Source organism: Lingula anatina, chromosome 9 (assembly GCF_051362555.1).
Source record: "Lingula anatina isolate TDL-2025a chromosome 9, LinAna3.0, whole genome shotgun sequence".
In the NCBI taxonomy this organism is placed as follows: domain Eukaryota; kingdom Metazoa; phylum Brachiopoda; class Lingulata; order Lingulida; family Lingulidae; genus Lingula; species Lingula anatina.
This window is the reverse complement of record NC_141775.1, coordinates 3075716-3090573: the sequence shown is the minus strand read 5'-3', so window position 1 is coordinate 3090573 and position 14858 is coordinate 3075716. Positions and strand designations below refer to the sequence as shown.

The window sequence follows — 14858 nt, the reverse complement described above, 5'->3', positions numbered from 1 at the left end:
TGGGAGGTGGCAGATAGTATTTTCGATTATTTAGATTCAGTCTGGGGGCCGCATGAAATTGAATTTTTCTTGTCTCCGATCATAACAATAAATTGCCAGTTTTTAATTCTAGATATTGGACTCCTGGTGCGGCGGGCACTGATGCATTTACTGTTCATTGGGGTGGTATGAATGGTTGGTTTGTGCCCCCGATGTGTGTATTATCTAGAGTTATACTGTCTTTAATTCAATGCAAGGCTTGTGGCACGGTTATTTTGCCTTGTTGGCACTCAGCTAGTATTTGGCCTTTATTATCTAAAGGCAGGTTTTTATAAAGGAAGCTGTAGCATATGTAGAATTACTGAGAGAAAAAGCTTGTAATGTTCCTGGAGGTTTGTTTGGTAGAGTAGATTTGCCGATTAAAATGCTGGCAGTCAGATTTGATTTTTCTTAATAAATGAAAGTGATTTTAAATTACTTATTAATTTTTTTGTCTTTGCAGGCTTATAAGGATGACATTTCTGAGCTTCCTGACGAGTTGGCTGGTAAAATGCCATTGGTTGTTGGATTTTTTGTCTGAGAGTCGGTCATCGAACACAGTCAAGGGTTATTATTCAGCTTTCATGCGATGGAAATTATGGGCGAAGAAGAACGGCAATCAAGGGAATTTTCCGGCAAGAGGTTTTCCTGTTGCTTTGAACTTGTCGTGCTTAGCAGAACAGTCCAATTCTTCTAGTCCTGTTTATCAGGCATTTTACAGGCTTAAATGGGTTTATGCCATTATAAGCGCAGTTTCCTACAGACTCTAATTTAGTAAAAATCGTGTTGGAAGGTATATAAGAGGCGCAAGTCACAGCCAGTTTGCAAAAAGGAGCCCATATCTCCAGATATTTTGCAAAAATGTTTGAGGCAAATTTTGAAGAAGGGAATGTGTATTCTCAATGTGCTATATGTGCTGGCTTGCTTTTTTATGCAGGCTTTCTTCGGGTTTTAGAGCTGTTAAATTTAAGGATTAGCGATGTTTCGTTTCGTGATTCATACATGTCGATTTTTATTGAAAAGAGCAAAATGGACATCTATAGAGATGGTTCTCGTATGGTTATTGCTAGATCTTATTCAACGCTTTGTCCTGTTAAAAATTTAGAGCAATTGTTCTCTTATGTGAATCTTGAGCATTCGGATTTGTATCTTTTTAGATCTGTCACCAAGCACTTCAATTGCTATCGTTTTAGAGATGATGATAAGCCTATTTCAAATACTAGAATGAGAAAATTATTTATTTCCTCTTTTTCTCCTCTTGTTAAAGATATAAAACAATTTGTTTTACATAATTTGAGGGCAGGTGGTGTTACTGCTGCCGCAAGAGTTGGTGTTCCAGACAGGTTATTTAAAAGACATAGAAAGTGGAGTTCGGTAACGGCTAGAGATGGCTATGTGACAGATAATTTCTGACAGATTTTTTGTTAGTAAAAAATTGGGTCTTTAAAATTAAAGATTCCCGTTCTTTGTTTTCGACTCGTGCGCTAACTGCGTCCATATGCACTTTATATGTTGTTTGTGTTGTTTTATTAATAATGTTATGCAGTGTCGGTTATGGTCTAGGAGAAATATAATTCTATTCGGTTGAACGAAGTGAATAAGAATGGAATTATTTTCTCCTAGGGGGCGACACTGTATATATTGTGTTAGTTGTGATACTGGTAAGAATTGTGGGTAAGTTACGACAGTTGTTCATTCGACCAGTTAGCGCAGACCAGTTGACACGTAAATTTTTATTTTTCAAATTTTGTTTATGGTTTTGTTGTTTTAATTCGATTAGTACATGTGATTCATTTTGTTTTATAACTACATTGGTTATTGCTGCAATGGCTATTTTTATTCAATGTTTTTTTGTTTTCAAAATAAGTATAGTGTATGTTGTGTTAGAGTGTACACTGTAGGCGTACAGTGTGCATGGGTGCGTGTTTGGAGGTGCGATTTATGTTTATTAATATATAAATTTAATGATTGATTTATATGAGCTGTTTGGGAGGTAGTTTTGCACTTGTGTAGTGGAGAGATGAGCTCGAAAGAGGTGTTTGGGAGGTGGTCTCTGGTGATTTCCTATGTATGGGAGAAATGAGATCGGAAGTGCTTGGGTTGTGATATTCTGTTAAATCCCTATGTAAGGGAAAGATGAACTCGGGAGAGCTGTTGGGATGTTATATTCTTATGATTCCTTAAAAATGTAAAGGTGAGCTTGGAAGAGCTGTTTGGATGTGATATCCAGGTGATTCCCTATGTAAAGGAAAGTTGAGCTCGAAAGAGGTGTTTGGGAAGTGGTCTCTGGTGATTTCCTATGTATGGGAGAAATGAGATCGGAAGTGCTTGGGTTGTGATATTCTGTTAAATCCCTATGTAAGGGAAAGATGAGCTGGGGAGAGCTGTTGGGATGTTATATCCTTATGATTCCCTAAAAAGGGAAAGGTGAGCTTGGAAGAGCTGTTTGGATGTGATATCCTGGTGATTCCCTATGTAAAGGAAAGATGAGCTCGGAAAAGCTGTTTGGGATGTGATATGCCGATGATTCCCTAGGTAAGGGAAAGATGAGCTCGGAAGAGCTGTTTGGGATGTGATATCCCGGTGATTCCCTAGGTAAGGGAAAGATGAGCTCGGAAGAGCTGTTTGGGATGTGATATCCCGGTGATTCCCTAGGCAAGGGAAAGATGAGCTCGGAAGAGCCGTTGGGATGTGATATCCCGGTGATTCCCAATGTAAGGGAAAGATGAGCTCGGAAGAGCTGTTGGGATGTGATATCCCGGTGATTCCCAATGTAAGGGAAAGATAAGCTCGGAAGAGCTGTTTGGGATGTGATATCCCTGTGATTACTTTTTATATGTAAAAGGAAGAGATGATACAGAGGTTTGGTTAGGAGAGGGTATCCGCGTGTTTATAATTTATTTATTTAATTATTTGTTTATGTTGTTTGTAAATGATTGAAAATGGTTTGGAATAAAACTCGTGCGCTAACTGCGTCCATATGCACTTTATATGTTGTTTGTGTTGTTTTATTAATAATGTTATGCAGTGTCGGTTATGGTCTAGGAGAACTGCTATGAAACGGAGTGTGGTATAGGCCTAAGTCATTTTGAGGACGGCACATGTCGGGGCATGTGTAAAACTAAGACCGCAACTTTGGTGGAACCTCTTGCTCTTCAGCTCGTGATTCTAATCCTGGAAGAATTCGCGGACCAATGCTGTGTCACATGACTAAAAATTCCCATGCTATTTTTACTACACTGATTGTCGTTTCCTCGGCTCAAGACGCCATATTTATTGATTTCCTTTGTGTGCGTGCATAACAGGCTCAAAAACTGTAAGTACCTACGTCACAATTGCCACATTAAACTAATTAAAGCCATATCTTTTAATTGGCGCTGATGCATTTGTTATCTCTTTTGATTTCAATAGCTCTAGGCTTATTGGATAGGTCTAGGCTTATTGGTTTTAAAATAGAATGGGAATTTTTAGTCATGTGACACAGCATTAATCCGCGAAGTTTAAATATAAAGTCAACAAGGCTACCCCACACTCTCATGACACACAAACGCAGTGGGAAACCCCGCCATCACTGACTGCACCAACCATACCTCAACTGTTCAACACACCTTCACCCGCCACAGATACACCATCCAAAGGGGCCGTCACCCCAAAGCGCCGCCTTCTACCTTTGGGGAATGCAACTCTACCTAGGTCAGTCAGTGTTAGCACACGTGTTTGCACCACTCCACGCCCCAGGACAGTGGATAGTCAATCTGGAATGTCCCAGCCTCTTACCATGGATCAACATAGACGCTCCACTCGTGCCACTCTACCCCTAGCTTGGCAAAAAGATTATGAACTGTCATAAACATTTGAACTCCTGTATAGTTGGACACCAATGTTTTCTGTTCCTGTTATCGTTTGCATATTCAATTTAACTGTTACTCCTCTTACTTTGTAGTTTACTTGTTTTCTCACACTAGTGACCTCTCATGGATCATTGAAACTTTTCAGTCTTTCTACTGACTTTGGTTATCAGTGAACCTATAAAGACTTGGGGGGAGATATAAATGTAGGATTACTATTTATGTAGACTTATGTAATTTATTCTTTTGTTTCAGATAGCAATCAATGTCAAGTGGGACCAATATTTGCTTAACGACAACTAGTACAGTGTACTTAATTAGTTAGGGCTGATACAACACCCAGTGGGACGTGTTGTTCATTTCTCTTCTTTGTAAATATAGGTAGACAACGTGTAAAATGGCTGCTGCACTTTGTACTGATATGGCGGCCCAGAGAGAGCATAACCTTCTGGTAAACAGGCTACATGATGAAATAGGGAAAAAGAAGACCAAAGAAATGCGCCAGTTACTTCGACCTATTTTGAAAAAGAATCTGGATAAATTTGACGTGAGAACCATCCTGAACGAATTGACTAATAAGAGTGTTATCAATGTTGGTAAATATAGTTATTTGAAGCAGGTACTATCAGATATACATCTTGAAAGGCTGTTAGATATTGTAGAAAAGACAGAAAAAAACATAGAAACTTTCCTCGGCAGCAACACGGCAGAGGAAACTGTTAACGGAGAGTCGCAAGAAAATGGTAAGGAGAGGAAAACAATTTTTGTCACGTATTTATCTATAGTAGTACAATTAGAAGTAGAAAAACCAGTAGTAGTGGTAGTACAATGTAGTAGTTTTTGTTTCGTTTTAAGGCGTAACAACATTTGATATTTATAGAAAATGCAAAGTTATAAAGCACACAAACGTAGACAGCATACATGTACATTGATTGATATGACACACCATAATCCGTTGACTTAAGGACCACTATGCAGCGTCGATATACTAGTTGATTAAGTAAATAAATATCCTGTAAATTGCCTTTTATAACAATGGATTACTGTGTCAAACACTTGAAGTAAGCATTAGGTCTTCGATGAAAATATAGCACATTTTATATTAAGAAAATAATCTTTTTGCTAGGAGAGGGGCCTAAGCGAAAGCGCACGGACACTTCCGAACCTTCTTCCGAACGTTACGCAGGTTTGTAGCAATGGTGGTATATTCTTGTTGGATGAACTTATTCTAGGTATTTAATATATCTCAAAACAGAATTCATGTTTTGTTTATGCAGTTTTCCTTATCTGATAATTTTGTTGCAAAAAAAGGAAAGATTGATTTTCTTGCTCTTACAGTAGCTATTAGCATGTAATTCATAGTCAAAGATGCCCTCCTGAACTTTTATTTCAATGAGACTTTCACTAATCTTGCGCTGTCTCTGCAGCGAAATAAGCGTTTCGGCTTTTGTGATACATGTAGTTGTCAGGTTTATGTGACAATCAGGAACAGCTGCAGCAAAGGTTAATAATGGCAACAACAACAATAATTATATTTGTTTACTGTATAGCGTTTTACATTTTCTTACATTTTAATGTAGTCGTATATATTGCGATTATAAAATAAAAATTCTTAAGAAGTACGGCACTAAATTACAGACATACTTTTAAACTTTTAAAAAACTCTCAAATAGATGAGATTGGATTGAAATCTAGAGATACTTTAAACTGCCACAATTACTTTCAGATTTTATGTCAAAAGGCCTCATTTTTAGGGCATTAAGGATATTGTCAACCTTCGCCCAAAACTCCTAATTTACTGCCTTTCATACATTCCTTTGGACAATAGATAAATCGTAAGGGTTCAATGACCAAATTAATCATTATTTACACATATGCCATCTTACGGGTGACGTTGTAATTGCGATTTTGAGGTACAAACTGAAAAAAATCTCAAATTTCTCCTTTACCTGAGAACCCACTATCACCGTTCTAACGCCAATTTAGTGACACCAATTAGTACTCCAACATACTGCCAGTAATTTTTTAAGAAGTCTTAGTAAAGATTTTATCGTTGATAAAGAACATAATGCCTCTGTTGAAAGAAAATATGTAATTAATGACTTATAACTCCATTACAAATTCATTTAAACCAAGATTGTAGCACATACACTCGTGGTGAACTCTGCCGATTTTCGTGATAATCTTGTTCAGGGATACGCCCCATACCGATTGCTATCTCACACCAAAATAGAAAGGTATTAAATTGAGGATTAAAGCTTTGAGTTGCCTATGCTTTTACATTGCAACGAAGAATGTAAACGGCGATAATTTACATTTTTGAGTTATTTTATTGTTTAAATCAGCGCAAAGATAGGTGCATTATTGAGTAATTAGATGCAGAAAAAAAAACTCATTTTCGGTTTCTGGGTGATAAAGGGTTACAATATACCTTAACAACAAAAACCATGTCTCCATAAAATTCGTCACACAGTTGCTGTAATTCACAGTAACTAAGTGTAAAATTGTGATAAAAGTATTTCTAGGTTGCCTTTGTGGTTCAAACTGAGAAGTAAGTTGGGCAATTTAATTTGGTGTATTTTCTATAAAAGCCTTTAAAACAATGCACAAGACTTAAAACAAAATTCTTTCCTGGATAAGTAACCAATCTAATTCCTTTAATGCTAAAGTCATATGTTCCATTTTAAAAACTTTTTAACTAATCTAGTTGATGAACTTTAAATTAGGTTTTTGATAGTAGATACGTTTTAATGTACTCTCACTCAGCGTTTGCGGTTGTTTGCCCTGTGTTGCACATGGGTTGTTTACGGAAGCTGTCATATACAGCAGCACCTTCCAACATACTATAATTTGCATTTAACATTCTTCATTTTACTTTTTTACAGAAAAAAGTTTTAGTAATTTTCCAGCACAAAATAACAATTGTATTTTGTACTTTGGTATTCTAACAACTGATTGCAACATAACGATCATAAATTATAATGATAAGTATATGCCTGTAACAGCCCAGATCAGAAACTCTTTTTTAGTTCATACTAATAATGTACAGAAATTATGGGGAGATATTTGAATCCGGAAGTTTGGGAGTTTGGTTTGAATTGTAAAATCAAGCCTAAGTCATGATTTAAATTAAAAGAGAAATATGTTATTGTATTACAGATCTTGCCCTCAAACTGGAACTACATAAAATTGAAATGGATAAACTAGAGCAAGAACACAAGATTGAAATGGAAAAACAAGCAAATGAAACATTACTTCGGATTGCAAGAAAAGAGCTAACAGCTGAAGTTTTACTAAATACCAGAAAACGAAAACGTTTTTTTAGTGGATTGCGTGAGCTCAAAGCTGAGGTTGTTGGACCTATTAGAACAGGGAGTATTATACTTTCTGTGAGGTTCTACTCATTGGAAGATTTGACATATTTCTGGTCAAAGTATGAGGATGGGTCAGTTACTGCAGCTCTTTCTGATATCTTACTGTCAGACAAAATTCTTGAGATCTCGAGGGAGCATCATGTAGAGTTCTATATCACATGCGATATATCAGAGGACGCCTATATTGAAGCATGTTGGATATTAAGAAGCGAAGATGAAGCTCCCGACACCGTAGATGCTATGGCAAGAATGAGCATTACTGATGACCCTCAAGATAAAGAGGCGGCGCAAGAAGGATCATCCCATGAACAGGTAGAATTAAAAACAGGTAAGTTAAAATTAAGTGCATTTTGCCCAATGTGACATTTACGTTTAATTCTGATATCTAGCGTCATATTATAAATTCGGACATATTTCATAAAGTGTGGACACGGTAAGTCAACCTTGAATTGCATACACAAGACAAAGGACACATTTTATATAATGCTTCGCCCGGTTAAATGAAACTGTATTAGTGTATTTTTAATGTTAAAAATGGAGAAGAAAATGCTAGAATTAATTTTCATAATATATCTTATAAGACAGCGAAGATGAGGCCCCAGGTGTGGACAGAATGAGCTTTCCTGATGACTACCAAAGTCAAGAGATTGTGCAAGGTGGATCACAAGGCCAGGAGGAATCAAAATCGAGTATGTAAGAAATGGACTGTAGCCGGACGTGACGTTTGATTTTGGTAGGAATCCACAACTTATAAACTCTGGTAGATTTCACAGAGACTGCAGGGGCAGATGTAAGATTATTTGAATGGTGGTCCGTGTTTTAGGAATGACAGGCCTTGGATGCGAAACCGAGCCTCGCCCCATAGCGAAGGGGTAAGGGGGGGTCCTCTAAGGGCCAGAAAAAGGCTGGTGTTTTGTAGCGCAAACGGTGCCATTTGGTGCGGTTTAGAAATATACTTCATCTAGTCAGTATTCTAAATTCAAAAGGGTAATATTAATTTCTTACACGCTTTATTCATTGTATCGTATGCATCTACATGAGTAGATGAAAATGTACAATAGGAATGCTAATATAAATAAATATGAATTATGTTAAAAAGTGATATAGTAGACTACTTGTAAGAAAAATACAAAACATATTTGGCAGAGCCCAAATGGCTCTACCTACTCAACTGCCAGTTTACTAGTTGGTAATGGGTGCAGCACAGTCCCTTTTTTGGAAGGCTAACCATAAATATTTGGCAAGATTAATATAACCTTCAAAATAAATAACGCCAGCAACCATTAATGACTCCATTGCATCAGCTGTGCAATTAAGCTTAATTCGGACACACTGGCACACTTCACAGTCATGCTGAGATCAGCGGAGTCGAAAGGTCACCAGAAAGACTTTTTTGGTGTAATTTTTTTAAGAAAGAGAAGGAGGGGGGGGGGGGGGGGGGACAACATCCGCCACTGGATTGTGGGCTGTGAAAGTTTACCAAGAATTTCAGATGAGTAATAGCGAAGCATTGAATTAAACTGTATCATTGCATGTTTTAATGTTAGAATAAAGAAATTATGCTAGCATCTTTTCTCATAGCATCTTTTTATCAGACAGGGGAGATGAAGTTCTGGCTGACACCGTGGATTCTATGGCAAGAAAGAGCATTACTGATGGCACTCTAGGGCAAGAGGCGATCCTAAAAGGACCATCACATGAGCAGATGGAATCAAAATCGAGTAAGTAAAAACTGGACTGTCACGTACCGGATTTGACAAAAAAATTCTAAATTGATAGCCGACTTATGGACCTTATTAATAGATTATTAAAGTATGAACAATATATGAAGTTAATACCCAAACCATGCTAATCACCCTTTTGTTTAACAGCAACTGTATTCCTCTTGTTGAGGTTATGTAATTGTTCTGCAGATCATGGATTAAGTTAAGAAAAATATGCTTTTTATTGTTTTACAAGTAGAGGGAGATTTTGACGCATCTGGGGGCGGTCTTGTTGAAGAGGCAGAGTCAGGTTCTCCTATGAAAGTTGTTCCTATGCAGGAGAGACATTTGCGAGCCTGGGCGAGGTATTGAAAGATAAAAAGTCTGAAAATAAATAGAAAAAAAATTAATGTGAAAACACACTCTTAATTTACTTCCTTGTCTCACTTAAATATCACTTTATTTTGTTTGAGAAAACGCTCATTTTTACTATCACCATTTCCTCACTTGTATTTTGCCAAAAACCGTGAATTTCTTGTACTTTTACTTGCTGTTATGTTTTCTTATATAGTTGACATGTAGATATGCATTGTGTTAGACAAATAATGATAATAATAATAATAATAATTCATTTAGCATTAAAATGTGTACAGTTACATTTTTCAATCTCTCTGAACTAGTTTTACTTAAATTTGCATATGAACTTAAATAAGTATAACTACTTTAGATCATTATAAGTAGTTGCCCCGTGCATTTAACAAAAGCCAACACGAACATGTAATGCATTGATTGGCCAGATTTTCATAAATTTTGTAAAGAGTACGTATGCATTTTTTCTGATTAATTTTTGACAGTTACCAATTATTTCAGTGTTCAAAGAAGCATCACTGACATTAGTGAACAAGAACCAATGAATGTTGGAGATCCAGAGAAGATTGAGGAGATGCGAAAGCAGTTGGAAAATGAACCTCGTGAGTTTGCTCGCATTGAAGAAGCCTCAACGAAACGTCCAATCACTAGTAACCAAGAACCAATGACTGTTGGAGATCCGAAGGAGACTGAGGAGATGCAAAAGCAGTTGGAAAGGAGTTTGAAAAAACGTGAAGATGAAGTTCCTGATACCGTGGATTCTATGGCAAGAAAAAGCATTACTGATGACACTCTAGGGCAAGAGGCGATCCTAAAAGGACCATCACATGAGCAGATGGAATCAAAATCGAGTAAGTAAAAACTGGACTGTCACGTACCGGATTTGACATAAAATTCTAAATTGATAGCCGACTTATGGACCTTATTAATAGATTATTAAAGTTTGAACAATATATGAAGTTAATACCCAAACCATGCTAATCACCCTTTTGTTTAACAGCAACTGTATTCCTCTTGTTGAAGTTATGTAATTGTTCTGCAGATCATGGATTAAGTTAAGAAAAATATGCTTTTTATTGTTTTACAAGTAGAGGGAGATTTTGACGCATCTGGGGGTGATCTTGTTGAACAGGCAGAGACAGGCTCTCCTATGAAAGTTGTTCCTATGCAGGAAAGACATTTGCGAGCCTGGGCGAGGTATTGAAAGATAAAAAATCTCAAAATAAATAGAAAAAATTTTATGTGAAAACACACTCTTATTGTCTCACTTAAATATCACTTTACTTTGTAAGAGAAAACGTTCATTTTTACTATCACCATTTCCTTACTTGAATTATGCCAAAAACCATGGATTTCTTGTACTTTTCTTGCTGTTATGTTTTCCTATTCAGTTAACATTTACATGTAGGTATGCAATGCGTTTGACAAATAAGTTGCCCCGTGCATTTAAAACAAGCCAACACGAACATGTGATGCATTAATTGGCCACATTTTCATAAAATTTGTAAAGAGCACGTATGCATTTTTTATTGATTAATTTTTGACATTTATCATTTATTTCAGTGTTCAAAGAAGCATCACTGGGCCTTCTGACATTAGTGAACAAGAACCAATGAATGTTGGAGATCCAGAGAAGATTGAGGAGATGCGAATGGAGTTGAAAAACGAACCTCGTGAGTTTGCTCGCATTGAAGAAGCCTCAACGGAACGAACAAGAACCGGCGAACAAGAATCAATGTACTCTGATGCATTTTTGGAGTTGAGCGCGGAGTTGGAAAACGAGCTTCGTGAGCTTGTTCAAAGCGTCGAAGAAGCCTCCAAAAAGTTGCATTCCCTTGCTGACGAGATTGACGAGCATTTCAAAAAATGTAACAGAGGTAACATATTTATATTTGTTTATTTGTCGTTTGTAAGCCTCCTTAAAAGCATATCTATAGCCTCAAACTGGTGTTACATGGTCTTACATAGTACGTGGCAGTTTATCGCTGATTTATAAACCCCTTAACCCATTATCCTTACCCTCTACCAGGGTCAAAGATGGATTTTTCACTAGTTATTCACAGTTGTGTCTCTGACTCAAGGCATGATTCTCTGCTGTAAGAAAAGGGCACATAAGGTAATTTATTCGCGGCTCTGTTGGAGGGTACCTATTTCTTGACACGTTATATATGTCTAAAAATATTTTAAACAAAATTTCAGGAAAGATTGCCGGTTCTGCAGTTTCCCTGGTGGGATTCCCACTTATGGCTGTAGGTTTTGGTTTGTCATTTGTGACATTTGGAGCGTCGCTTGGTCTCTCCATCGCCGGTGCAGCACTGAGTGGCGTAGGGGGTATCACGGCTGCCGGCTCAGGTTTAGCTGAGCATTTCATCACCAAATCCAAGTGCAGAGAGGCACAGGAGGCAGTTAATGCTGTCAAAGAGAAGGCTGAAGCATATAATAAAAGCTTAGAAAACCTTAAAAAGATGGTCCCATCTTCTGGTCTCTTCTCTGTCGTTAGAGATACAGGTTTATTATCGTCAAATGCAGCGACAGCCGTCGGGATTCCAGCATTGGGTGGCATCAGGCTTGCAGCGGGTATTACAGACAGCGCCGCTGCGACTGTTTTTAGAGGGTTGGGGTCAGGGCTTCGAGTTCTGCACATAGGAGGATTTGTAATGAGCGCATTGCTGGTACCCTATGATGTTTACACCTTAGCATCGTCTTCCGTCAAGGAATATCGCAAGACCGGGTCTGAACAGGCCAATAAGATCAGAGAACTAGCTAGAGAAATGTTTCGCTTGGCTCTGGAGGGGAACGAGTTTCTAAATCCTGAAGACACAGGATTACTGAACTTGATCAGCTAGGATACGAGACTTTAATGCGAACTATCCTCGCCTGTAATTTACTATACACTGTAAGAAATTCCAACATTGATAGAATGATAAAACTCATTAATTTTGCCAAAATATTGTGTTACTGTAGCATTGGCAAGCATGAATAACAAATGTCTCAAAGTAATAGGGTTGAATCCTAGCATCAGCCTGGGTCGAGCCTACGCAAAGTAAATCACTGCTGTTTTTATCCCTTCTCGATGTAGTTGCGCGTTTTTAAGGTATACTTACTAGTAATTTTCTTTTTATTTGTATTTTGATGTATTTATTCATACGGACCTTGATCATACATATTTTTTGTTTGTTGTGCCGGCACGAGTGAAAGGGCATATCGTTTTTAATTTTTTTAAAATCTTTTTGTCACTCGCAGTAGAATTATAAGTGACAGTAAATTTTACTGTTTTGTTGTGCTAGCCAGACAAAGCCGTGATAGCTAAACATTTAAACACGGTGACATAATTAGCATTGCAATATTGATGCTGTCGTAATCATTAAATGACAGCTTTTTATTGTTGCTTTTACTTAGTTCTATTAATTTAGGAACATGCTGTCGCTGTCGTCACAGATTATAAAACTCGGTGAAGGTATTTATGTAGTCACACTGTAAAAAAAAGAACAATTCAGTGTGCTGGGTATTATTGTTGTTGTTGTCAATCCACGTAACGATCTCCCTCTAGGGTTTATCCAAGAACACCAGGGTAGAAATATAAAACTCACAATGTATTTGTTTAAGTCTTGTATCAGTGGCAGTATCCGTTCAATTTGTCAACACTCTGTTTCCTGCTGCATATGACCACTTGCATGACACGTGATGCTGTGATATAGAAATTACTACTTGTCACCGCTGCTTGGCAGATCCTTGTTTTACCATCTTAAAGACAAATTATCGTTACGCCTTCGTGGCCGAGTGCTTTATGAAGGTATAAAGAACACTATACTCACTGGTTTCTCAGAGTCAAGAACATCACAATGACTCAGAATTCAGAATCCGCAATGACTGTCAAAATGGTCGAAGAGCCAAAGAGAGCCCCAAAAAGGACCAATTTATTTCACGTCACACCTTATAAACATGTTCAGATAGTAGACGTTTACCAATCAGATCCAATTATACAATGAACAGTTTTACCTTTAAATCACCAATCACAAGGGAGATTCAAACTTGCACACCGGGACTTTACTTATAGAGACATCTACCGGAAGCAATACAAAACAATCTCAACTAACACACTGCATCGTCACATTATTCACTTATTGGGCTTTAAAGAACAACTCCAAAGGCCTGCTTGTATTTCTTTGACATAAGGGAAAATATAAGGCTAAATAAAGTAAAAATCAGGCCACACTCCCCCCTGTAACAATTTACATTTATGTAACTATACCAAGTAAATAAATGTGTATCGGATACTCGCTTAGATATTTCTTTTAATCTGTTTGTTTCCATTTGATATGAGACGATCTAAGTTTAGCAGGGATATCAAAATGTTAACTGTTTACCCAAGAGGACATTTTAACTGATTTAACACGCTGCAATGCGGAACGATGGGAAGTAGGCCTACAGTGTCCATAATACAGGAGGCCGGGGGGGGGGGGGGTCCTATTTCACGAAAACATCTAATTTGGCTTTGCCTGCCAATATTGGACAGTTTTGTATGTAGAGTCGACTTTGTAATAGTGCCGTAAGAGGTTAAAGAACGACTGGTTACACACAAAATATATACTCGATCCTGTCTCCACTAGATCACAACAATCGCAATTTGCACTAGACGCTTAGTTTAAAAACTGAAAAACTGTTTAGTTGGCTAGAATTCTTAGCAGGTTTTGCTCAGACCCTTCTTTCAACTTTACGTGCACTTGCTTTGTGCAACAGTTTCCAGACTGTCTGAATATCGAGACATCGCTTATTGTGACAATAGTATACGATCTCCTTGCGTCATGAGGTATGTCCTTCATTCGTAGATAGATCCACTTGGTACAGGAAAAATTGCAAGTTGAACTTTGATTGTAATAGAGGCTGGGAGGGGGGTTTACTTCTGAAGTGCGTGGTGAGGTTAGTCCTTCATTCGCAGGCAGTTCCTCTTTTCTTGGAAGTGTTTACTTTATATCAATTTAATCGTTGAATATAACCCCAGACCCGCCATCTATAGCACAACATATTTTTCTGGTCTGTATTAGAAAAACGAGGTATCAAGGCAAATTTAATTTACGTCATTCTCAAATACAGGTATATCCAGTTAAAAGTCAAAAAGAATTATTAAACCGAGTGTCCTTTTTTTCAATGTGTGGACCTCGGCATCTGGCATATAGGCCAACGTTGCTATGAATTTGCACTCAAAGTCAATAAAACAGTGCAAATGGGGGTGTCACCTTCCCACGTTTAAAAGACACAAGATATGGGGCATTTCACTATATTATGACTTAGTGAGATTTCTGACCTTATTGGCCATATTGCAAAAGTCGAGTTTAGTTAAGTCATTTTCACGATGTACCTGCTTAAACCCCCGTTTTTGTAACATACGTTACTGACGCTTTTCTAATTTTTTGTCTTCAACATATATAAAACGAGTTATAAAGGCTGAAAACCCTGGTAATTTGTTTATTATATTGAAAGGTGATATATATCCAACTTTTTATGCTAATTTGTTTTTCCATCGAAGCATATTAAGTTTTGCTTTT

The 14858-nt window shown here is 37.4% G+C and overlaps 1 protein-coding gene across 5 annotated transcripts; it reads left to right on the top strand.

Annotated features, from left to right (window-relative positions):
* The first annotated feature begins 1077 nt into the window (after positions 1-1077).
* LOC147759788 (uncharacterized) lies at positions 1078-13430 on the top strand. Of its 5 annotated transcripts, XM_086995083.1 has the most exons (11): positions 1078-3334; positions 4248-4609; positions 4993-5052; positions 7026-7568; positions 7822-7929; positions 8836-8961; positions 9200-9308; positions 9814-10163; positions 10401-10509; positions 10876-11189; positions 11512-13430. In XM_086995083.1, exons 2-11 carry the CDS (start codon positions 4264-4266, stop codon positions 12156-12158), a joined length of 2712 nt encoding a protein of 903 aa, XP_086851209.1. In that variant the 5' UTR covers positions 1078-3334; positions 4248-4263; the 3' UTR covers positions 12159-13430. The 5 variants fall into 5 exon arrangements, with proteins under 5 accessions (XP_086851209.1, XP_086851211.1, XP_086851210.1 ...); XM_086995085.1 differs by lacking the exon at positions 1078-3334 and having other exon boundaries at positions 3352-4609; positions 9203-9308; XM_086995084.1 differs by lacking the exon at positions 1078-3334 and having other exon boundaries at positions 3352-4609; positions 10404-10509.
* Positions 13431-14858: the final 1428 nt, after the last annotated feature.